The 25,921-nt window shown below is 48.6% G+C and overlaps 1 protein-coding gene across 5 annotated transcripts in view; it reads left to right on the forward strand.

The window, feature by feature from the left end:
• LIN28A (lin-28 homolog A) overlaps nt 1-25,921 on the forward strand; it is a 37,463-nt gene that overhangs the window by 5,174 nt on the left and 6,368 nt on the right. For all 5 annotated transcript variants that reach the window (XR_006286609.1, XR_006286610.1, XR_006286611.1 and 2 more), the window contains one exon: nt 23,162-23,346. Coding sequence is in view for 2 of the 5 variants with exons in the window: in XM_007064803.2 (XP_007064865.1) it covers nt 23,162-23,346 (185 nt within the window). In the remaining 3 variants the exon portion in view is untranslated. The remainder of the gene's footprint in view (nt 1-23,161; nt 23,347-25,921) is intronic.

Raw genomic sequence — 25,921 nt, forward strand, 5'->3', positions numbered from 1 at the left:
ATCTAGGAAAAAAGAAAAGGAGGACTTGTGGCCCCTTAGAGACTAACAAATTTATTTGAGCATAAGCTTTCCTGAGCTACTGCTCACTTCATCGGCTTAGTTCATACAGCTCACGAAAGCTTATGCTCAAATAAATTTGTTAGTCTGTATTCGCAAAAAGAAAAGAAGGACTTGTGGCCCCTTTAGAGACTAACACGGCTGCTACTCTGAAACCTATCTAGAAAAAGGCCACAAACTTCCTTAAATCACCCAAGATGGGGTCTGGAGAGCCTTTAATCTGAGCCAATGGTTCTCAACCTATTTACCACCACAGGCCCTCTTTTTTTATGCAGGCCGCATCCACACTATATATATACTATCTGTATGGCCCTGAGGATGTCACATGGGCCGCAGCTGTGTGCTGATTGGGCCGTGGGTTGAGCAGTTCCTGTGACTGTTCGCACACTTAGGCTATGTCTACGCTACCATCTACAGCCGTATAACTTATGTCACGCAGGGGTGTGAATAAGCCACTCCCCCCTTAAGTGACATAAGTTACACCGACCTAAGCGCTGGTGTGGACGGTGCTAGGTCAGCGGGAGAGCTTCTTGCACTGAGCAGCTACTGCCTCTGGTGGAGGTGGATTAATGAAGTGGAGGAGAGCACTCTCTTCTGTTGGCTGAAAGCAGCTGTACTGGAGAGCTTTCAGTGGCGCAGCTGCAAATTCTCCAATGTAGCCATAAACTTAGAGGGAGTTGGTGGAGAGCTGGTATGTTCAAGAAACTTATGTAAGTGACTGAGTAGACTTTTTTTTGGGAGGGTGGAGGGGAGAAATAGGGTCAAAGGTAACGTTGATGTCCAAATGGCTACTCCCCAGCTTGCATGCTTCCTGCTTTAATTGTGTGTTAGCATTAAAGGGAACAAGACGCTTCCAGGTTAGCCTTTGAGGTGACGGAGTTGTGCCTGTGGGGCAACTAGATGGCTTCAGCTTGATGATGGTCTATAGAGCCGTTCATCTCAAGGTTACTGGTTCAAATCCAGCCCCAGGTTGGTAGTAATAGAAAGTCATTACTAGCCAGTGGCTACTTGGCCTGTGTGAATTTAATCTGGAACTCAGTCCAGTTGTCTGGCTTCTCCCAAAACGCCACTGGGATGGCACAAATTGGGGCCCCTTGTTCGCAGCCCCAACAGAGAAGCCAAGGAGAGCATGGAGAATGAATGTCTCCTCTCATCCCCAGGAGTCATCCCTTGGGACAAGGTTGAGACACGTTTCAGAAACACAAAGGAAACTTCTACTTCCATTGTGTATGCTGTGCTATGAATAGAGGATGTTGGGGCTGTCAACCCAGCACCTTTCTTGACCACTACATAGCTGTGTATTTCGAGACCTTCACCCCAAGGAATGGTGTGGGAGTCAAGTCAGTGATGGGCCATAATCCAAAGTATCCAGAAGAGGACAGAAAAATGGACAAATCCAAGCAATGAGGTGTCTGGGGAGGTGTTGAGAATAGGGGTGGTATCAGTCTGCCATGGGGTACCTCCACAATGCCCCAAAACCAGCTTAACCGGCTGCAGTGTCCTGGATAACCCGCTCCTTCCCCTCTTCATTTACATATGTGAATGATGACCCACAGGAAGTAACTGTGGGAGAAAGAAGGGAATTGGCCTCTTTAGATCTATTAAATCACTTTATTACAGGAACCAGGTTTGAATGGCCCTTCCCGGCAGGGGGTGAGTCTCCCTCTCTCTCTCCCCCTTTATCTGATCACAAAGAGATTAAAATCTCTGCAGGACAGGCGACTAACGGGGCTCCTCCAGGGCTGCCTTGTGAGCTTAAAATGAGGCATTCAGGTCAAATCTCCCAGCCTTCCCCAGGCACTGGAGATGGATTCATTTGGGGGCCTCTGAGGAGGCAGAGGGGATGAAGCACGTAGGAGCAGAGTTGGCCTTCAACCAGGATGCCAAGAACTGAGGTGCTGGGTCCGTTCCCCTGCTGATGTAAATCAGCAGACTCCATTGAAGACAATGGAGCAGCACTGATTTACACCCACTGATGAGAGAGCTGCTCATGGGGTCCCTGACCAGCTGTAGAGTCCCAACAGCAGGGTTTAGTTTGGGAGTTTTATTTGGAAAGGTGGCTGGAGTGGTGCATCCCCAGCAGTGGTTAGCACTCCCCAGCAGAAGGGGTGGGTTGGATCCATCTGGCAAGACCAATTCAAGCCCAGAATAGAAAGGAACCCATGAACTAGCCTCCTGGGGGAAAGAAGAAAACACAAACACATGGAACTTGAAGTGGGTGCAGGCCCAGGGTAGTCCCCCCAAGGCAGCAAGAGTTACCAGCAAAAGGGGAATTGAAACACATTCAAGGCAAATGCCTTGATTGGTACCATGGTTTGCAGCCTCAGCTGAGAGTCCAAGGACTGAATGGGCCATGGAGACTGAACTCCTTTCCCAAGCCACAAAATAGTCCTCATAGCACAAGACTGAGGCACGTTGGTAGGGCACTAGGGGGGAGGCTGGCACTGCTGCCCTTCTTGTGGGGGCTAAAGATTTCATCTCCAGGCTGTCAGTGGGGCACCCTAGCTACAACAAAGAACAGGGAGTCCCGAGCTCCTCTCCTGTCTTTGTCACTGACTGGCTCGGTGAGCTCAGGCCAGTCATTCCCCTTCTCTGTGCCTCTGTTTCTTCATCTGTAAAAACAGAGAACGGTTCTCTTGCAGGATTTTATATCCCATCTGTTGCTATGCATCCGATGGAGTGGGCTGTAGCCCACGAAAGCTTATGCTCAAATAAATTTGTTAGTCTCTTAGGTGCCACAAGGTACTCCTGTTCTTTTTGCGGATACAGACTAACACAGCTGCTACTCTGAAACCTGCCTGCCTGCCTCTTAGGGTGTGGTGAGGCTTAATATTTGGGAAGAGCTTTGAGAGCCTCAAATAAAACTAGTGAAAGTAAGCTCGGTGTACTACAAAAACAAACCCACTCGAGTCTTAAAACAGAAAGCTGTTTAAAAACGGGCTCAGAGAAAAGCCTGAGGAATGTCTGGAAGCCCCAGATTAAATTCCCAAAAGGGGAGAACAGAAAGGGAATAGTTAACTCTGGGTGGGGGGAAAATTAAACTAACCTGAACAATTAACGTTTTGTGCGTCCCTTAAAACAACCGCATTAGGAAAATCATCCTGGTCCCTAACCCCACATCTCAGAGTCACGTTTCCCGAAGAAATCACAAGGATTAATAATCCCCTGGAATTTTATGTACTTTACTGTTACTGATCTGATAGCAGAGCCCCCTATTAGCCAGAGAGTCCGGACTCTGCAGCTCTCTGGGGACTTTCAGCTTCCCAGCATGCTGTGTGACTGGTAGTGTGGTTTGAAGGGCAGGATGCTGTACTCCGTATAAAGCAATTCCCACCTCCCCCAATCTTGAGGCTCCATGTAGAGGCTGAACTTTAATTTAAACTCAGAGGTGAGTGTGTAGGGTGGTGGATCCCATGGATAATTCATCCGGAGCCTCTTTGGGTTGCTGATTTCTAGGCTGCCGTGGCCTTATAGAGCTCAGTCTTGAATGGGAGCAGGAGCGTGTCCTGAAAAATCAATAGCAAAACTCAGACTGACTTATTTAATGCTGGTATTACGGTAGAGTGCAGAGGCCCAGCCAGGATCCTGGGCCCATTGTACTGGGCACCGTATACACATGAAGATGTGGTCCCCACCCAAAGAACTTACTATGGGAACAAGTTCAGGCCCTTAAACACAGGGCCTATTGTTATCAGTGCTGGATTTATCGCAGCTTTGTGCCAAACATGTTCTTCCACTGCTGGGGAAAATAGTCCCTCCCCTGAATACTGCTGTGGTGGGAAGAGTGGAAAATACACGTATTGGATTAGCAACGTTACTGTGGAAAAATGAAAGCCTGTTGGCCAAGGATACATGAGTGTTGAGAAGCTGCAATGAAGTGGAGGAACCTCTCGGCATGTTTATCAAAGGGGAATGCTAATGCGTATCCAGAGAAACTCAAGTGTTAAGAATTTTAAAAGAATTTGGTTCTTGCTATCTAATAAGGATAGCACTTTGGCCATTTTGTTTTGTTTTTTACCTCCATAGAACTCTTCCCGGCAGGGCTTTGTGATATTGTATCATGCGGGCATCTGAATCCCATTCCTATGGTTCAAGGAATGGCAATTTTTCCCTGCAGTTCAGATCATGGGTTAGACAGGCATGTCCTCTGGAAAGGAGACAGTGTTGTCTAATAATTAGAGCAATGCGGAACTGTGAGTTGGGACTCCTGGGTTCCATTTTTCCAATTTCTCGCTCTCTGAGAGCGTTGAGGAACCTTGTAAGATGTGCCACTGGAGGGCAAAGTATTTATTAATTTGAAAAAGAACTATATTGTATGAGGCCGCTGATACTGGGGTCCATTTGTGCGAGGCACTCTAGGTACACGTAGAAAGAGACACTCCCTGCCCCAGAGAGCTTGTAGTCTATACAGACAAGACAGATAAATGGTGGGAGAAAGGTAGCCCTGTTATCCCCATTTTACAGATGGGGGAATTGAGGCTCAGCAAAATTGTAAATTGACCACGATCACAGGGGAAGTCTATGACAGGAGACCAAGGTTGAGCTGTCAGCTCAGAGTTCCAGCCCAGCGCCTTTACCACAAGACCAACACCGGAGCAGTTTACGCTATTCAGACTGAACAAATAGATCTGCGTTCTTTTTTGGTCTTTGTTCTACATTACAGCTGGTGTTACTTGTGGACAGGTGTATTGGTATAGACACCGGTGGCTTTTGATGAAAACGTTGCACCAGAGGAGCTCCTCGGTGCTAGCCATGGGAGCACTGGTGGAGCCCAGCTGCCGTGTCCTGTACGATCGTGTCGTCTACTCTTACTCCATGCGTTCCTAGGCAGCGCAGTGGTACAAATGGCCGAGTCCTGTCTGCTCTAGCACTTCCACTTCCACTGGGGGCACCAACGGTGGAACAGACCTGATAACTTTTGGTGTAGATGAGACCTTGGGGTGCATCTGTAGCAGGAAAACTGAGGCCTATAGTGGTCCATTAATGGCAATAGCAGTGTAGACAGGGCTCAGGGGTCTTTACCATGATATTGTCTATTCTTGCTCTGAATTGGACAGAACCTGTTATGCTTTGATTGGAGCATTGTTTCCTGACCCAGTTGTGGAAGACGCTGGCCCACCCGTTCTCACGATCACACCTGTCTTAGAACCTGCTGCCTCCAGGCATGGCCGGCACAAGTCGCTCCTGTTGTGTCGTGCGTGGTCCCTTACGCAGTATGCCGATATTCTTCACTGCTGGCTTGGGAACCCTCCATTCTTTCTATTTAAATAAATTAAAAGGGACAAACTACCAGGTTGGTCCAATAGTAAAACCAGTCCCAGGGCAAGCAAGCTCCGTGGGGCAGTTTGTTGTGCCCCTAGCACATAGGGGCCCCCCCCAGACCAGGGACCCAAGGTCCTACTGTAGTTCACAGAAAGCCCAACCTGAAACGACGCTGTGCTTAACTTTCCATGAGTTTGAAGCCAGTGACCATGCAAGCTCTTACACACCTGAGTAACTTTACTTCAACGAGTAGTCCCATTAGCCTTGTAACTCCCAACAGGTACAGCTCTTCTAGCGGAAGCTGTCGTGTAGATAAGGCTCGGGTCTCTTGTACAATAGCACCTAAAAGCTGCAGCTCAGATCAGAGCCCCGTTATGCCATGCACAAAATAGACCAGCGAGACACAGGAATATTATTCCCATTTTACAGACTGGGGGGGGGAAATGAGGCACAGAAACTGACTCACTCATGGTCCCACAGGGGCACACAGAGACATGCCAGCAGGAGCCAGCTCCTTCTGGGAGCGTTGTGGGGCCATGGCAGGCAGGCAGCCTGCCTGAGCGCCCCACTACACTGCTGGACTTTTAGCGGCCCGGAGATTGCGAGGGGACAGCCAAAGAGCCTGGCAGGCTGGACAGAAATGTTAGATGAGCCGGATCTGTTCAGTGTGAATAACCTGGCTGGGATCGTACCCAGAATTAACAAGGGGCATCTTACCAGGACAGATTTTTCAACAGCTGATTTTGTTTTCTGGTGGCCCCAGCTCCTGATTCTACAGCCTGATGGTGCTTAATAAAGGTCTGGAAATTGCTAATGTCTAGTGAATGGAAAAGATTAGCTTGTGATCTTAACTCATGGTTGTAGTTCGCTAATAGGGAGAAATGATTCCCAAATAGGCATTTGAATTCTGAAGTGAATTTCCATTTGGCTGTGTTGTGACTCTTTTGTGATCCCCTTCTGTGAACATTTAGGCCTGTGGTTCTCAACAGGGGTACATAGATGTCTTCCAGGGCGTACAATCATCTAGATATTTGCCTAGTTTTGCAACAGGCTACGTAAAAGGTACTAGCGAAGTCAGTACAAACTAAAATTTCATACAGACAATGACTTCTTTATACTGCTGTATACACTGAGATGTAAGTACAATATTTATATTACAATTAATTTATAATTATATGGTAAAAATGAGAAAGGAAGCAATTTTTTAGTAATGTGCCGTGACACTTGTATTTTTATGTCTGATTTTTTGTAAGCAAGTAGTTTAAGTGAGGTGAAACTTGGGGTACCCAAGACAAATCAGACTCCGGAAAGGGGCACAGTAGTGTGGAAAAGTTGAGAGCCACTGGTTTAGGGGATCAAGCTTTCTACCCTGAGCAGGGTTAGAGAATGCAGTGATGTGATTGCCAGAACTTTGTCTGCACTGCCAGTGTGGGTCTGCCACTGGTGAAGCCACTGGGAATTATAGGGTGTAGAGATTGCCACTGAGCACAATGGGACTCTGCAAGGGAGTGAACTAGGTGTTTGCAGATCAGCCTCCAAGATGCCAGCAATGTGCCAAGTTAGACTTGGAGTCGTTATAAGAGAATCTGCTGATATCCAAGCTATTCTGAATGGGGAAATGCACCTTTGTACCTCTCTCTATTTTGTTTGTGAAGTATTGCTGGGATTAATAAGGCAGTGTGTTGTGTTCCAAAAAGAGCAGACTTGTCCCATTTCAAAAAGAGCTCTGAGCTCCTGTTTCTGTCTAAATTTTAAACTGATCACTGCAGGCATCTCCCTTCCCCCACCACAAACTCTCAAACCCGTGGGGGGTGGGAGAAAACGCCCTTAAACGTTCTCCAAGATAAAATGACTCCAAACAAATGGAATCTCTTCACGCCTCTTTTTTTAGAGCAAGGCTCAAGTCAAACCTAGAAAAGTCTGGATGTGTTTGAGATCTGGAATGGACTTCTTGGGTCATAAAGTGCAGGTCCCCCTATGCCAGGGGTTCTCAAACTTCATTGCACCGTGATCCCCTTCTGACAACAAAAATTACTGCACAACCCCAGGACTGAAGCTTGAGCCCACCTGAACTCTGCTGCCCCATGGGGGAGGACCAGAGCCCAAGCCCCGCCCCAAGGGCTTCAGTCCCAGCCAGGGGGCCTGTAACCTGAGCACCGCCACCCAGGGCTGAAACCCAAGGGTTTTGGCTTTGGGGCTCAGGCTTCAGCCCTGGGCCCCAGCAATTCTAAGCCAGCCTTGGCAATTCCATAAAAACAGGGTCACGACCCACTTTGGGGTCCTGACCCACAGTTTGAGAGCCCCTGCCTTATGCTAATGCCTCCATTATTAACATACCCCCAAACCCTGACTTAAAAGTCAGCCAGGTCAGCACCCAAACTGGAACAGAAATAAGTAGATTGGTGGTAACACACAGCAACATAACTGACGGTACAAGTATGTATTTGTGTGGACGTTCTTATTTTGAAACAAGGATGCCCTATCTTTATTTAACTTAAATCAGTTTACAAAAAAAAAATCGGTGTAGGGCTTGTCCATAGGGGGAAGCTATTTTGGAATAAGGAAGGATGTGAATTTAAATGCTATAGCTATTCCAGAAAAATTCCCCGTGTGGACATTTATTCCATAATAGATATTCTGGTCAATTTTCCCATTCGGGTAAGCCCTTGGGTTACTCAGAATAAGGCGCTTGCTCCAAAATAAAAGTGTTTGACACACAATGTTCACCAAAATAGCTAAAGATGCAAACTGAAAGTGTTGAACTTATTTCTGTCCCAGTCTGTGTGTAGACAAGCTCTTAGAAAGAAGCTGCTTCTCTCTCTCAGCTCTATATTCCCTCAGGCAATGGAAAAATTTGCCAAGTGATTCAGGGGAGACATTAAAAATCCTATTCACATAAATAATCCCTCCTTGCTTATGCAGCCCATGCAAATGAACACCCAAATCATTCCTTAGCCATGGAAGAGAATCGGTGGCAACATTTCAGTACCGAGTGCCGGGGCTGAAAATACAAGCGGGTTGTGTTGAATGGACTGATCTCACATGCAGGTTTGATCTAGGCTAGGCAGACCGTGGTTAACGTTGCTTGTTTTCTTCCTAGCATGACTGTAACTTCTGTCAGTGGTGGTACCAGTTGTGCTATGTAGCCTATGCTACGTTAGAGGGTTAACCGTATCACCGGCCCCATGGAAAATCATGAGTCCGATCCCCAAAATTTTCATGATTTTTAAAATCTATTTGGGGTGCTTTTTATTTGCCTTCTGTTTCTTCAGCCTTTAGGGATCCCATTTTCAAACTTTTCTCCACAGCCAGGGGGGTGGGAAACTTACCTGGCCATATATTAAATTTGAAATTGTCACATAATCTCCTGACTCCGGGAGCTGGAGCTTTAAGAAAAAAACACAAATTTCACAAGATTTGAGATAAAACTGTGAGTTGGCAACTGTGAGTCAGGCCAGCGTGGGCTGCTATCGCTGTCCTGCTAGCCCAAGCAGTGCAAATTTCAGAGCCCACAGTTGCGGTGACTAATCCTGACACCATGGTCCTAAAACGAACAAACCTGTGCAAGTTGATCTGGACTTGGAGAGTACGTCTGTGCTGCAGTAAAACACCCACAGCTGGCCCGTGTCAGCTGACGCAGGCTGTGGGGCTATCGAATTGCAGCGTAGATATTCGGGCTCGTGAAGGGGGAGGGCCCCAGAGCCTGGGCTCCAGCCCAGGCCTGAACGTCTACGCTGCAATTGTATATCCCCGCAGCCTGAGCTTTGTGAGCCCGACATGGGCCAGCCACAGGTGTGTCGTTGCAGTGTCGGGGCACCCTGGCATGCTCTTGGTGCAAAGCATGAACCCCACAAATATGTGACAAGTGGAATAAGTTTCAACAGGGATGTGGGATAAGAAACAAGCCCCTCTCCAGTTTACCCACCCAAGCCAGGTGGTGAACACGTTCGAGGAAAGGAGGAGCTACCTTCTGGTTCTGAGATTAAGAATGTGGTGTGCGCCCAGGAGTCATGAGAAGCTCTTTCGAGGGGCTTTGCAGCTCTGACTTGAGCAGGCTTGGGCTACCATTTTCCCCACTGCAGGGAACAATCCTGCACTGAGTGACAAAGCTGGGCCGGCTGTGGCCACGCAGGTCTCTCCTGTGGCTTTCTCAATGTCCTTGTCAGAAAATTAGCGGCATCCTTCCTTGCTGCTGACGCTAGAGAGAGGGCTGTGTCTGAAAGTCATTTCTGGCATTTATCATCTTGGTGGGGGTAGGGCCTAGGAGCCCAACATAGACCAGGGCTCCGCTGTGCTAGGCTGAGACCAAGGGCCAGTTGCAAAGTGGGGACTTTGATCTGAACTTTAAGCATGGGAGGAGCAGGGCGGGTTTAGATCTGGATCATTAGTCTGAGCCCATCTCCTCTTCAGATTGCCGGTCAAGCACGGCTTCCCTCCCGGAGCCGGCCTTGATACAGTCTGGGCACCAGCGTGGGCAGGGCCATGCTGTTCCAAACCAGCCTGAGCCCTGCTCTGACACAGCTTTTGTGTACATTTCCCTCCAGCATGAACCAGGGCTGTGTAGGGGAAATGGCCCTGCCTCGCCCCCAGATTGAAGGGTCTTTCTGCCTCCTCCCCCCAAAGCCAGGGTTAGTGTGCCCTGTAAGAAATGGGGAGAGGTAGGAAGGAATCCTGGCTGTCCACAAGAGCTGGAGCGCAGTCCCGCGCTTGTCTCTTTGTTCCTTCCCCAGCAGGCCCTTACCCCGGTGATTGAACAGCAGGAGATGGGAAGGCATTTAGGGCTCACAACTGGCATAATTCTCATTAAAGCCTCCTTCCTCTCTTAGGTCTCTTCCTATCTCTCTCTCTCTCCCCCGTTCCTGCAGGGTGGGGGGAATGGTGTTGGGTAATCCATGGCCCCGCTGACTACCTACAGATTCCCCCCCACGTCACATCTGCTCACCCACAGGGTTCCTGGCTGGGGTGGGGAGCTGTTGAAAAGCTCCTGTGGGAGCCTGCCAAGACTGAGCTGTCTTTGCTCTGAGTACAGCTCCCCTTCTGCCTCCATCTGCAGGACTATGCACACTGCCTCTAAGTCATATCTTTGTGCTCTGAGCTGGGGCTCAGAGCCAGAGGTGGGACCCTGTCCACACTGATTCTGGAACACTGGTTTAGAAGGAATAAGGCTCTGGGATTCTGGCCAAGCTGGTGGAGCTTACCAAAGCTGTCTGGCTTCTGTAGCTAAGCAGAGTTCCAAGACCATCGAACAGAGGTTCTCTCTGCTCTTTTCTCTCCCTCTGGTCCCCATGAGAGCGTTCAGCAAATGATTGACACTGTGCACAGAGCGCTGTAAGGGTGCTTGGCCCTTGGTAGACCAGTAAGAACAGGTCCCTGCAGAGTTTGTGATAGAAATTTAGACAGAATGCGATGAGCAGTTGTGGTGAGGGACAGGAGGAGGACAAGGCTGTATGTAGAGCTGGGGCGGGGAAGGACTTTTCTTATTAATGAAAACTTTCAAGATTCCAAAAATTTTCCTGTCCTGAATGGGGCCAAAAAGTCAGTTGCAAACTTTCACCAACTGAAAATCTAGGGGGAGGGAAATCCTTCAGGTTGGGTCAATCAAGATGTTTTGTTCGCATTTTGATCTTTTACTATAATTAGAGGTTTCAGAGTAACAGCCGTGTTAGTCTGTATTCACAAAAAGAAAAGGAGGACTTGTGGCACCTTAGAGACTAACCAATTTATTTGAGCATAAGCTTTCGTGAGCTACAGCTCACTTCATCGGATGAGCTGTAGCTCACGAAAGCTTATGCTCAAATAAATTGGTTAGTCTCTAAGGTGCCACAAGTACTCCTTTTCTTTTTACTATAATTAGCTTATTTTGAAATGAAAAGTTCTTTTGAACCAGAGAATTGGATTTTTTTTTTTTTTTGTTCTGACAATGGCAAAGCAAAACATTTTGACAATTTCAATTTTTTTTTTTCAAAATCTTTTGAGTTGAAAAATTCACCAAAACCAACCTCTTCCTGGGGCCAGGTTCTGAAATCGGCATTTTCTAATGGAGCGGGGGCAAAATGGCTTCAAAAAATTGCATCCCATAAGCTTTCACGTAGCCTTAGAAATTCCTGTGCTAGATAAAGAGACCTGCTTTGCACGCACTCTCACTCCATATTTAATTTTATTTATTTAAGGATTTTAAGGGGTTGATTGTTGTATCTATATTCTGGATTTACACAGGACGGTTTAATCCAGAGCCTGTCAGCACTTTGCAAAGCACCCTTCCATGTGAAATAGGGAAGGATTATCTTCAATCGGTAAACTGAGGGGCTGAAATGTAAAGTGCCTTGCCCACATCATGCAGCAAGTCAGTGGAAAGCCAAGACTAGAGCCCAGTTGGCTGATTCCCAGTCCTACAGTCTGACTGACGGACGGTTTAACATATGCATGCCTTGCAGTATTAAAGGGGGAGATGGGCTGAGAAGCGGCCATGCCAGCAAAGACTGTTCAGGGGGTGGGTGAGTGCTGGGGGTGTGTACCCCTGCAAATCCTTTAGAGGGTTGTAGGCGGGAGAATTCTGAAGATCCGTGTGGTGGGGAGGGAAGGTTTGGGATGTGCTAGGGTAGGAGAGAAGGAGTCAGGGGGGCAGCGGGGGTGGTGGTTCCTGAGCAGTGCAAGGTCTGCAGTTTTGTATTCTCCCCACTACTCTAGGTGGGCATAAGTAATGCATAATGCTCTACCAATTAAAAAGGCACATCCCAGCTCCAGGAAGCCTGCTTCTACTCCCATTGAAGTCAGTGCGAGTCCTGCCATTGGCCTCAGCTGGTGCCATGAACAAAGGGATTGTCTCCTATGTTGAAAAGCAATGAAACGAGAAATAACTATTTTTCCTCATTGGAGCTACGCGCGTCCACCTACCATGACACTGAAGAGGTGCAAGAGCTTGGCCTTGTCTGCAGACTTGGCTCTGCTCTAACTAAAGGAGTGTTTCTTAAAGTGATGTACTCAATCTCCGCAAAGCCTGGTGAGGGCACTCCTTCGGTTTGAGAGGCTTATCTCAATTTAGCTTAAATTGATTCCATACGCTAAACGGAACGGAGCCACTCTTAACTTTGGCTGCGTTTACACTACAGGCAATGTCGGCAGAACTTATGTGGCTCGGGGCTCTGAATAAACCACCCTCACGCCCGAGCGACATGAGCGCTTCTGCCAGTGTAACTTACGTGCACAGCTTCTCCCGCCAACATCGCTTGTGCAGCTGGCGGAGGTGGTTTTATGACGCTCTCCCTGTTGGCACAGAGCATCTGCACCAGATGCGCCGGATCGGTACAGCTGCACCCACATATAGACGTGGCCTAAGTGTTTAGAACGGGTTTTGCATGGGTTTAACCAATCTTAAATTGAACCGATGCGATTTTCTTGTGTAGATAAGGCCTTTCCGTGCAATTGACTTCTTTGCTTGAGGCCCCCACATGGCCGGGCTAATGATGTCTTGATTAGCTGAACGGTTCTCAGCGCTGTGCTCCCAAGAATGTCTCCTTGTGTCGAGTTGACTCCATGCCCTTGGGGGATGACTGCACTGTTGTAAGGCTGTGAACAAAGATGACCCTCTAGCATTAAAAGGCATCTCTTGAATGCATGTCAATTGATAATAAATGGTTGGATTAGAGCAGGGGACTGGACTCCTGAGTCAAATTGCCACCTCTGCCACTGCCATGCTCGGCAGTCTGGGGCAAGTCACTTACCCTCTGTGCACCTCATTTGTGAAGTGGGAACAAATCTTGCTGCCTTTCAGGGATGCTGCGAGGATTCGGGTTTGTGAGGTGCTCTGAGACCCTCCGGCCAAAGAAGCAATAGAAGCATAGGCTGCTGTTTGTTTCCACTGCACCGGGACTCTCTAAAGTAATTTTAAAAGTTTTTTGGTTTTTTTTTGTTTTTTTTAATGAAGAAAGCACCTTGGTTTTAATGGAGGGAAAATGACCTCTCCTTAGCGGCCAGTTGGGAATCAACAGTGAGCAGAGAGCTGCTTTTGTAGATTAGACTGTGAACTCTTCAGGGCAGGGGCTGTCTTTTTGTTTTGTGTTTGTACAGCGCCGAGCGCCACGGGGCCCTGGCCCATCGCTGGGGGTGCTAATGTATAACAGGAAGTGCTTCTGTGAGTTGAGGGCTCTTGATCACCAGCCAATGCATCCAATAGTAAGGGAACGCTCACACTTCCCATTGCAGCTGGGGTTTTTGGCAGAGGAGTGTGGGGACACAAGAGGGTGAGTTGACTGAGCCCCTTAACCCCTGTGTTTAAAATATCAGTTTAAATCCCATGAAAAGAAAAGGACTTGGCACCTTAGAGACTAACAAATTTGAGGTACAGCTACAGCTCACTTCATCCGATGCTCTAATAAATTTGTTAGTCTCTAAGGTACCACAAGTCCTCCTTTTCTTTTTACGGATACAGACTAACACGGCTGCTACTCTGAAACCTTAAATCCCCTGGTATGTCTTTGTATAACAGAGTGATGCCAATCAGAGGGTTGGGAGGACCCCTACTGAGCTGATTATTAAACTCTTTGCTAGCCACATAGTTGCACTGATTCCCTGTTCATTTCAGGATCCACTTCAAAATTTGCCGTCTTTTGGCTTTTTAAACCTGAAGTGGCCTTTTCTCCTGATGGCCTCATGGCCCTCGTTTCTGCCTTCTCTTCCTTGTTCATCCTAGCACTGATCACTCCTCCATGCAGTCCCACCCTCCTGGGGAAGATGCTCCTGCTATGTAGAACAGCCTTCCTGAGTGTCTCTGGCTCCCCTGAAACTCCCATCTTCGCTTGACTGTGCCTTTTAGGCTCTCGCTCTGTGTATTGTAACAAGCTGCACACGCTGCTGATTCCTTCTGGATCGACTCGGAGCTGATCAATTCCGTGTGTCATAGGCCCTGCACTGCTAATAGTTAATGGAGATTCTCCTTTTAGCTCAAGTGGCAGTGGCCTGTGCTTTTGGAGCACGAGGATTTGATTTCTATCCCTGCTGCATCCATGAAGTTCCAAGGCCTAAGGATAGCATCCTGTTGCTATTCTAGGCAGCTGTGAATTAGTGCAAACATTTTCTCTCTGTAAAGATGTGCTTTGTACTGTGAGAGTGCAGCATGTTAGTCTCTAAGGTGCCACAAATACTCATGTTCTTTGAGACTCTAAGCGGCACTCATGTGGCTATCTTTCTCTAGCCGGCTCTCCGAACAGGTTCCATCAGAATTCAGCCTTCTGCAGTGGCCAAGTGAGTGACTTTCCCTCCCGTAATCTGTATGTAACTCACCGAGTGAATCTGTGAGTACTGTGATGGAGGATTGTCACAGGATAAACTGTCTCCTCCTTGGATGGGAACCTGAGTGCTTTGTGGAGCAGCAGGACCATGTTCTCTTCCACTGATGTTCCCTCTTCTCATCCTTAAGAGTGATTCTACCATGCCTCTGAACTGTTATTTTAAAGCAGTCATTGTTGGGTAATTCTGGTGGCCCACTTGTTTCTTACTCTGCTATGGTGGGAAACCTGGGTGTGATCTTCTTCCGACGCTGGAAGTTACACAGAGTGGAGTAACTGTCGACATGTAGCAGGGCCTCCCTCCCAGTAGAGTTCATCTCTCTTGGGAAGAGTGGTGGTGGTGGCGGCATTTGGGGGTGAGGAAGCTTCAGGGACAGGGAATAATGGTGGTGGGGAGGAAAAGCAGGGACAGATGTTCAGCCAACCAGAAAACCTTAGCATGTCAACGTGAGCAGGACCTGTAGAAATTCCTTCCCAAAGGAGAAGGACTTTAAAACGACTTGGTGTCAGCTGTTGAAATTATTAACTTGTATAACGCTGAAACGGTCCTCTGGACTCTACAAAACATGAGTAGGACACATCCTCTCTCCTGGAGAGCTCGAGGTCCTCTTGGCCTGGCCTCTCAGGTTGCTCAGGAAAGGGAGCATGTGCCGAGTTTACAAAAAGAATCCGTTTCCTGGTGTGTTAAGGGGGAGAGGGCAGGTCCTGGGTGGACAAGAATTGGAGGCACCGGGAGGGGATTGGGAGGTGTTTGAGGAGCAAGAGGAGGGAGGATGAGAACAGATTTAAGGAGAGGGGGGAATATAGAGATAAGGATAAAGTGGCTGAACTTGATGCTAAGGGGAAAGTGAGGGGAGGAAGCAGGTAATTGGCTATGTGATAGGTGGGATAGTAAGGAAAGGCCAAATGTTCTCCGCTCCCAAGTGGGTGACTGCAGCAGATGCCTAGGTAGAGCTATGTTTTAGCAAGGAGTTGGACGGGGAAGAAGGCCAGGTAGATCTGGGCATTATCTGCACTGAGGTGGTGGCTGAAATTGCGGGAGAGGATGAGGGAGGAGTCTGAGGACAGAAGCTTAAAGGACCCCAACAGATACAGGGAGATGGGGGGCAAAGGCAGCTCTGAGAATGCTGTCAGCCAGGAAGGGAGAGCCAGGAGAAGAGTGGTCAGTATTGCTAAAGGCACCAAGGACTTGGATTGGGCCAGTTGCACCAGGTCAGTGTGCAGATCCACTGTCCCGCTAGCTGCATCTTGAACCCTTGGATCCTGGTGGTCTTTACAAACAACAGCACCCCACCCCCAATTTTCTAACCCTTATGGTGCTTGGGGAAAGTGATGCAGTGACTTCTACCTAAGTCTTCAGAGAGCCTGGAACAAGAGCCCTGAGCCGCGTGAGCCGCTGCCCCTATGAACTGCATTGCATGTTGACTCTGAAGCGTAACAATGATTCTTTAAATGTCAGCCTTCCCTATTTGACTCTGGAGTGAAGCGTGCTGTGAAATTGGGGTATTACCCTATTGCCCGCAGGGAGACTGCACAATCTGAGCGTGACCTCTCATTTTGACCTCACGAGTGGGTGGAGTTTGGGAGAGCCCCATTACTTATCTTTTTCCAATATGACCTTCTGAAGACACCAGGCCAATAAAAAGAACAGAGCACATCACGGGTGGGAGAGGAAATCTTAGCCCCAGACACCATGGTGAGAAACTACCCGGTAGGCTGTTGGCAGGATGTACTGCAGCAGTGTTTGGGTTACTTATTTGCCTAGTGACCCATTTGCCAAAGGACCCAGGAAGGGAGGCTGCTCTGGGGTATGGGAAGGAAGGGTAGGGTCTGTCAGCTGGGGCTCTGCTGGGAAAAGTGGGAGAGCAGAGAGTTGTCTGAACAATCCTGGTTCATAGCACAGGCCCGGTGTTCCAGCGAGTGCATCATCGATGAATGTGAAACTGTTCCTTGCTGGGCAGGGCTGAGTATGCAGTGGGGCGAGGGGGGCAGACGGAGGTAGGGGGCTAGTGGGGAGGAGAGAGCAGTGAATGTGGGGCTATTTGAGCGGAAGTGGAAGGGATCATGGTCCCAAGCTGGCGCTTGCTCGCGCACACACTCATGCGCTCACGCTCACACACACACGCACACAGAGCTCTGCCTTTAGCCTGCGGATTCTCAGTGTCCACTTCAGCTTCCCTCCCCCCATGGAGACCCTGGAACTCCTGGAATTTGACCAGCGGGAGCAGTGGACAGGGACAGCTCTTTGTTCTCTGGGTCCAGCTTTGGTGACTAAAAGCAGAGCCCGTCCCCTCCCCCCTTCCAGTATCTCTCTAGGCTCCTACTCCTCCCCCTCCCCTTTTTTTTGGGTGGGGGGGAATGGCCGAGGCCTGGGAATGTTCCTGCTTTGTGTGTGGTGTGGGGCAGGCTGAGAGGAGGAGGAGGGGGCTTTGGGCCCCTTCCTTTCAGATGCAGGAGGTATGCAGCTAATTCAATGGGCTTCACTTTGATTACCTATCTGATAACAGAGGAATTTGAACAATGTGTGTGTTTTGGGAAGGGGGGAGGGGAGGATGCTCTGAGGACCACCAGCCTCTCAGCAGCTCACTTCAAAAGGCCCAAGCAGGGAGGAGGGGGAGTCCGTGCCCTGTTGTTTCTTTCCCCTCCCCAGGGAGAGAGGGTTTCCTTCGCCTTTTGTTGGGGGTTTGTGGTTTATCTGTAGCACTCCTGGAAAATAAACAGCAATGTGTCATGTTTTGGGTGGCTCTTCCTCCTCTTTCTGCACCCACGCGGTGTTGCTGAAATGCAGCTACCTCTGGGACATGGAGGGCAGTGCCCAGCACACCATGGCAGAGGAGAGACATTGTGCCCAAGGACACAGAGGCAAGTCCTCAATACAAGAAGAGCGATGGAAACAGAGCAGCTGGTTTTCTAAAGGTCTTGCTGAAGGATCTGCAATGCAGCAAGCTGTGGGGAGCTCAGCCACTTCTTGCTGTGTAGCCTTGTGCAAGTTACTTTGCCTCTCTGCCTCAATTTCCCCACCTGTAAAAAGGGGATAAAACCCAGCTCCAAAGGGTGCTATGAGGCCAAAATTGCTAATGATAGACTTTGATGCCTTTGGGTGGAAGGGATGCAAAGAACAGGGCAACTCACACAAATAAACAATGCAACTCGCTGTGTAGTGAAGTTCCTTCCTGACCCCAGCTGTTGATCAGTTTCTGTCTGGAATCATGAAGATTCAGAGTCCTGAGGATTTTCCTCTTGGCCAGTGTGTAAACAGCTGCTGCTCCTGTTCTTATAAACCTCTAATGATAAAGATCTTGCATTTGCATCAGCTTTCATCTCAAAGGGTCCTGATAGGCAAAGGTTCCCTTCACCTCTTACTGAAACGCATCCACTTCTGGAGTGAAACACAGTATCTGATTAACAGCAGCACCACACATTTTGGGGCAGGAAGTAAAGGGCATCATTTCCTCAATGACGCTTCAAGGGGAATTTAGGGAGGCGGGAGGCAATTGCCCTAATTAGAGTCTGGGACGGGGAAACATCCCAACTCTCTCAAAGAAGGAAGTGGAATCTAGAATAATCTTTAACCTTGTGGAGGTGATTCTCTGTGAGATGCCCATTGCACAGGCAGGGGACACGAATGATCCCTGGGACTGGCGGATACCTGCCGGGCATCTTTTTTGCGCTAAGAATGCTCTGAGGGGAAGTCTTACTGATTCATCATCTTGTTTGGGTCTTTGCTCTGAGGAGCTGCTCCCTATTCATCCAAAGGGAAGGGCAGTGCCTTGTGAGGAGGCATTTTAAGAAGGGGGGTGGGCGGAGTTTGCCTAGCAGGGGGAAAATGAAACCCTGTCAGGCTTAAATGAGCTGCTTCGAGCCCTGCCATGAAGGCAACGCACAATCCTGCCCATGGCAGCCTGCACTCCTCTTCCTCAGCAGCCTGGAGCTGGCAGCATAGGGAGGGAATGTGAGAGCGGGCGCCCGCTCCAGATCCTGACACCATGAGGCGAGGGTCACACGTCTTCTGAGCCAGGTTCAGTGAGCAGTACACTCAGAAGGAGCTGGGCGCATAGGTGCAAAAACTAGGGATGTGGGGGGTGCTGCAGCGCCCCCAGGTTTTATGAGGGGCTCCAGCTGCCAGCCCCACACACGGGATCTTGGCTGCGGGCTGTGCTCCCAGACACTGGCCCCATGCCTAGGGCTCCGTGCCCACCCCAGCTATGGCTCCAGCCTCAGCTCCCTTACCCCGTCCGTATTTCTCCCTCCCCCTGGAGCCATGGCCCTGCTCCCGGCCCCAGCTCTAGGGAATGTCGGGGTCACAGCACCCCCAATATAAAAAGTGTTCCAAGTTCATGGGAGGGAATTTGTTACTTTACTGTGGACTCTGAGTCTGTACGAGCGCAGCTTGGAAGCCTCTTTACGCTGCAGGGAAAGCTGGCTCGGGGTTCGCTCGGTGCCACCTGGGAGGGATGTTAATTTCCTTTTCCAGCTAAACATCAAGTGTACAGATGCTGGCCAGGATCAGCAAATGGTGTGTGCCCCTTCCTGGAGTAACAAGTGACCCAAGTGGCTTGCAGCTCTGGCCCCTGCTTCTTGGATCTCCCTTTTAAGATGGTGACTCCATGAATTGGATCTGGTGAGAAACCTTTGTTCCATTTAAAGGGGACCTTGCCCACTTGTCAAACCCCTCGCCCCAAACACACGGGCTGCTGTGAATTTCTGTCCTCGTGAGCCAGCCTGAGGCCACAGGTGGGCCCCTCCCCTCCTAAAGCCTGCTACTGTGGCCTCAAGGGTGGCTCTGTTCATGGATACGGCCTCGTTTATTGCCATGAGGGTTTCCCAGAGTCAGCCCTGGAATGGTGCAGTGGCAGGGGGATCTGGAGAGCGGGCAAGCTGGGAAAAAAGCATTGGGGAAGGAGTGGCAGGGTTGGGGAGATGAGAAGCCCAGCAGAAAAGAGTAAATTTTCCTTTGAACTTGGAGGGTCCTTCCTCCAGCTTTGTCCAAACCCCACCCCAACCTAAACCTTCCCTTTCCCATTGCCTGCCACAAACACCCTCGTCCTGGCCTGAAGAGCAGTAAAGATCTATCCAAAAAATCTCTCTTCTTCCTGATTAGTATTTTTTCCATACTCAATTCCTTGCCATCATGTGTGGAGAGAGTGGGGGGTGGGGGGGGATCCCTGGGAGGGTGAGGTGTTTCCCTGTGGGGATAGGGAGAGGAAAAGATGTGAATTCTCTCCCCTTAGGGTGTGTTTAAGTCTAAATGTGGGCATTTTCCTACAACCTGCAAAGAATGGGCTGTGGGAGATCACATGACCTGGGTTACTGAGGAACACATGAATGGTGGGAATGCTCCATTCATAAAAAAATCCTGTTCCAAAGAGCAGCATGAGGACCAGATGGGCAGGGAGCTGAGAGCAAGGCTGCTGGCGGGAGAGGGGAACTGTCTGATCAGGGCCTGGGGATCGCCAGCCACAAGGCTGTTGCAGGATAGGTGGAGTTGCTAAAATGCTGGGAAAGTTATTTTAACCCCCCCACTTCCCCCAACAGATTGCAAATTAACTCTTTACTCACCCCTCCCCCTCCCCAAAAGCAGACATTTCCATACGAACTGGTAAATATCTCCTTGGCCCATACAGACTGGTATCAATAGCCTTGCGTCATCTGGCGGCCCCTCTGGCATGGACCAGCTGGGAGTGGTGGTGTGTGGCTGAGGGTGTCAGTCTTGTTCAAGGTGCTCAGATATTATAGTAGTGAAAGCAGTACAAATGCCTAAATTCCTACCACTAGAACTCCTCATGATCTTGCTTTCCTAGAAAGGATGAAACCTAGTAGGATGGATTATTTTCATACCATTGATGGTTTTCTTCACCATTACACAAACAGCTGAAATTAAGTCTCTTATCAGATTCCTGAATTTGGTTTCACTGAGCTGACAATGAACCCAGTCTTGTCTGACTGATAGCTTGCCTTCTTCCCACTGAATCCACAGAGATTATCAACCAGCAGAGACCATCCTCCCCCAAACAGTTGCATTTATTGTGGGCTACTTGTTAACTGACTGCAGAACTGTGGTGAAAAGGACATGTATAATTTGGGTTCAGCTCTGCTCCTGGCCAGCAATCTCATTCCAGTAGAGCATCTTTCTGTAAAACCCTTGGAGGAAAAGGATCACAGAACTGGGACAAGCTGAATTCATAAATGAAATTCCTTTTGCATCATCCCTGTCATGTCATACTGGAAAACTGCGGCCACACACTGCCCCAGGGAAAGTTTTCGTTTATTGCTCTGTTCCACTGAGAAACTGCTCGTGAAACATTAGCAAATATACCCCTTCGAAACCTGCAATCAGGCAGTTCAGTGTAGGACTCCTGTTTTACAATGCAGGCTGCTGGGAGCCCATGATTCCAGCTGACATCTGGGAACCTTGCAGGATTGCAACCTTAATTCCCCAAATGGAGAGCAGCAGGTGAAAATAAGCGAGGGTCTGGGGGAAGGGGTCTATAATCACTTTCATGGCACAATTGACTAGTACTGGTAGCAAATCTACCTGAATTCCGCTCTTCTCTTGGCTTTGTTGGATCTGTAGCTACCGAACCGATAAATCCTCTGTGGCTCTGTGTGTATCTGCATTCATCAGAGGCTCCAGGTTATTAAACAGAGAGCTTTGGAAACTAAACCCCAAAAACAGGTATAGTCTGGGCAGTGCCGGTCTCCCATTGCAACGACTGTGTCTCAGTTCTGATCTTAAAGGGACCTCCTCCAGGGGTAAAAGAGCTATTCAGTCTGTGACCTATTGACTCCCCTCTACTCTATTGAGACTGCCAGCAGGGGGAGCCATCCAACACACTGTGTGTTCTTAGTTGTCTATGACCGTGGTTCTTAATAGGGCTGTCGATTAATCGCAGTTAACTCGGGCGATTAACTCAAAAAATTAATCTCAATTAATCGCAGTTTTAATTGCACTGTTAAACAATAGAATAACAATTTAAATTTATTAAATATTTTTGGGTGTTTTCCTACATTTTCAAATATCGATTTCAGCTGCAACACAGAATACAAAGTGTACAGTGATCACTTTATATTATTTTTATTAGAAATATTTGCACTATAAAAATGACAAACAGTATTTTTCAATTCACCTTATACAAGTACTGTAGTGCAATCTCTTTCATGATAAAGTGCTACTTACAAATGTTGGGGTTTTTGTTACATAACTGCACTCAAAACCAAAACAATGTAAAACTTCAGAGCCTACAAGTCCACTCAGTCCTACTTCTTGTTCAGCCAATCGCTAAGACAAACAAGTTTGTTTACATTTACAGGAGATAATGCTGCTCTCTTCTTATTTACAATGTCACCTGAAAGTGAGAACAGGCATTCGCATGGCACTGTTGTAGCTTACATGCCAGATGTGCTAAAGATTCGTATGCCTCTTCATGCTTCGGCCATTGTTCCAGAGGACATGCTGATAACACTGGTTTAAAAAAAAATGTGTTAATTAAATTTGCCACTGAACTTCTTGGGAGGAGAATTGTACGTCTCCTGCTCTGTTTTACCCATATTCTGCCATATATTTCATGTTCTAGCAGTCTCGGAAGATGACCCAGCATGTGTTGTTCATTTTAAGAACACTTTCCCTGCAAATCTGACAAAACGCAAAGATGATACCAATGTGAAATTTCTAAAGATAGCTACAGCACTCGACCCAAGGTTTAAGAATCTGAAGTGCCTTCCAAAATCTGAGAGGGACGAGGTGTGGGCCCGCGGTCAGCTGCATCCCAGAGTGCCCCCCCTTCCCCTCAGCTAGAGCCCCAGGCCAGCTGCAGCCCAGAGCGTTTCCTCCCCCCCCGCAATCTGGAGGAGCCCCAGCCGGGCTGGCCAAAGCCCAGAGCCTTTCTTCTATAATTCTACATTTGTAAGTTCAACTTTCACAATGAAGATATTTTTAATCGCTTGACGGCCCTCGTTCTTAACCAGGGGTATATCAACTCATCTAGATATTTGCCTAGTTTTACAACAGGCTACATAAAAAACACGAGCAAAGTCAGTATAAACTAAAATTTCATACAGACAATGAATTATTTATAGCGCTGTATATACTATACACTGAAATGTAAGTTCAATATTTATATTCTAATTGATTTATTTTATGATTATATGGTAAATATGAGAAAGTCAGTGATTTTTTTCAGTAATAATGTGCTGTGATGCTTTTTTGTATTTTTATATCTGATTTTGTAAGCTAGTAGTTTTTACGTGCGATGACACTTGGGGTACGCAAGACAAATCAGATCCTGAAAAGGTACAGTAGTCTGGAAAGGTTGAGAGCCACTGGTCTATGAAGCAAGCATTTCAGGTCAACATATCTTCCAGAAGTGTCTCTGGGGAAGTAAGCACTCTGGCATCCCTGTGTCTGTCCATCCTTTGTCAATCTCCGCGGGGGAAAGAGGAGAACGCCCTTGTTCCAATGAGCCTGCAACCTGGTGAATGTGATTCTTTTCTCGCGTGCCACAGGAAACTGGGTCTTCTCGCCATGCCTAACCCTTTTTTTCCCTTCTCTGGCCTCCTAGAGCAAGCTCCACATGGAGGGATTCCGCAGCCTGAAAGAAGGCGAGGCAGTCGAGTTCACCTTCAAGAAGTCATCCAAAGGTTTGGAGTCCATCCGAGTGACTGGCCCTGGGGGCGCGTTCTGCGTTGGGAGTGAGAGGAGACCAAAGGGGAAGAACCTCCAGAAACGCAGATCAAAAGGAGACAGGTAAGGGCAACAGGCCAAGGGATGCACAGTAATCAGACAGCAGCACCTGATCTCCAAAAGCTTTGTGATCAGCCTAGCACCTGACCTGAGCCATATGGGGGAGAGCTTCATGGCAGAGGGCAGGGTGGGAGGAGACACATAGTCAAGACTGGTTTGGGGACTATGTTCTGATATGGTAACATCCCTCCCCACCCATCTGCAGCCCACCCACCCCTTTGTTTGTATCGTTCCTTCCTCTGAACCATTTGTTCTGTGTCCAGTCACTTGGCACCTCTTCATTTCCAAACATGCTCCCAGAATCTTCTGCCTCCTTTGGGGCCTGGGCCAAGATTCTGGCATTTATCCAAGACCCAAAGGCATCCACTTCTGCAAGGAAATTTCCCTGTCGGAGAAGGGCAGGTCGTTGCCACTCTGCTTCTGAGGGGGTCACCAAGGTAATCCCAGTTCTATACTGGTGGCAACCAGAGGAGACCACCAGTGTAGTTTCTACACAAGGCCCTAATGGCCAGACACCTCATATGGGTGTCTGCTGTGACCCTGCAGGGGAGCTCTGCAGGACAGACACAGAACTGTTAGTGGAGCTGGACATTACTGTTATTAAGGGGCTGATAAAGGAGCTGGGCTGGGGAGACCCCATCTGGCTGCTGGGCCTTTGGGACACAGCTGGGAAGGCATGAGGCTGAATATCACAGAGCCATTGGGAACAGGAGAGTTCTTGCCACAGGGCTCCTGGGGGTAGGAGGGGCAGTGGCCCTTCCCTTGAAAGATGCTTCCTTCAGCTTTTAATGAGTGTCAGATGCAGATTTCTGGGGAAAGGGCAGAAAACCAGAAGTGAAAGGCCAGAGGTCAAAAACACCCAGGGCTGAATGGCATGGACCAATGCTCCCTTTCTGTTTGTGTGTGTTCAGGATGGAGGTGTAGCCACACAGCAAACTGGGGGAGGGAAGGGGTAATTTTCTCTAATAAAAGCCCAGCGTTGTGAGATCAGTGACTGCTCAGGAAATGCCCAGACAGCCGAGCAAAGTCTCCCACAGCAGCTTTGCAGCCCAGAGGCGAGGCTCTTGTTAGCACCATGTAGCCTTCCCGTCCCACCCTGAGTTCGCAAGGCGGTTCCTCAGATATTTAATTTCCAGGGACTTTCCTTACATCCTAGGCTGGCATCAGCATGGCTGCATGCAAGTGTTGCCCCCTGGTGGTATTTTGAAGTATATTTCACAGGCTGTGAAAAGCACAGCCTCTTTGCAGCCATCCATTTCTGATGAGTGGCTTCTGCAAGGGGATTTAAATCCATTTGGGGCATGCAAAATAAATCCAGAAAGGCCTTTCTTTGTTTTGTTTTTGTTTTCCTCTTGGCTTTGGTAATTTGAGCATAGAGATGCATGACTTAAAATGGAAATGTGGACAAAAGCCAGAAAAATACACTGCAAGTAGGCTTGGCAGAATTTGATTTGTATCTTTTTATGATTTCAGTGGACAATATCCATGTTTATCTTTAAGCATTTTTATTTATTTTAAATTTCCGGAGTTGTGCAAAATTAAGGAGTGGGGAGGAGGGGTCAGACAATGATTTAATGACCGTAAACCTCAAGATTCAAAAAGTTAAAGCCTTATAACCGTTAAAACACAAACTGTCAACATCACGTCAAAATATACAACATAAATATCTTTAAATCAGCCTTGTAGGTTCTCAAGCAGAATTTTTCTTATTTTACCTATCTGTACATTTTGATTACCAGTGGAAATATTTTTTTCATCAGTTTGTGTGTGTACAGAGAAATTGTTGTTTACTGATCATCTAATCCTTCCAAGCCTAACTAAAAGGGAGGCTAGACATGATGTACTGTCCATGGGTCCAGTACGTGCTCTACTCCTGAGGGAATTCTGCACCAAAAAATTCAATATTCTGCGCCTCAAAATTAAGCACACATTTTAAAATTCTGCAAACTTTGTCAGTAAATAAATGTGGCTCCAGCATGGCAGTGGGAGCACAGGCCACTGGCTGCATTCAGGAGGGAGATCACCCTGAAGCCCACACCTCCCCCAGTACAGGGACTCGGCCGTGAGGCTGCACATGACCCTGACAAACACCCCGGGGCCCTGCCCCTCTGCGCCAGGTGCAGCAGGTGTGGGTGGCCAGGCTCAGCCCAGCAGGATCCAAGTGTGGAGGGGCTTAGTGTGGGGGAATCCAGGTGCGGGGTGAGAGGGTTCTGTGTGGGGGCAATCAAGGTGTGGGCGGCTCAGTGGGAGATTTAAATCACAGGGGCTCATGGGAGGGGCAGGGGGCAATGGAATGCTGCAGGGATCCAGGTGAAGATGGTTGGAGCTCAGCGGGGGGGGTTCTGGGTGTGGGGAGACAGGGCTCGGCAGGGGGGGTCTGGGTGTGGGGGGCTCCGGGTTCTGGGGGAGTGGGGTTGATGGGGTGGGGGTGCAGCTGCTTGGGGATCAGTGGGATGGGGTGGGGGGCTCATTGGAGGAGGGTAGGGCTTGTCAGGGTCAGGGTTCGATGGCCCTGTTTAACAGGGGAGCCCCAGCTGCTGCCACGGGGATGCTGCAAGCCAGGCTCCCACCTTCCCCC

Source organism: Chelonia mydas, chromosome 19 (assembly GCF_015237465.2).
Source record: "Chelonia mydas isolate rCheMyd1 chromosome 19, rCheMyd1.pri.v2, whole genome shotgun sequence".
In the NCBI taxonomy this organism is placed as follows: Eukaryota; Metazoa; Chordata; order Testudines; family Cheloniidae; genus Chelonia; species Chelonia mydas.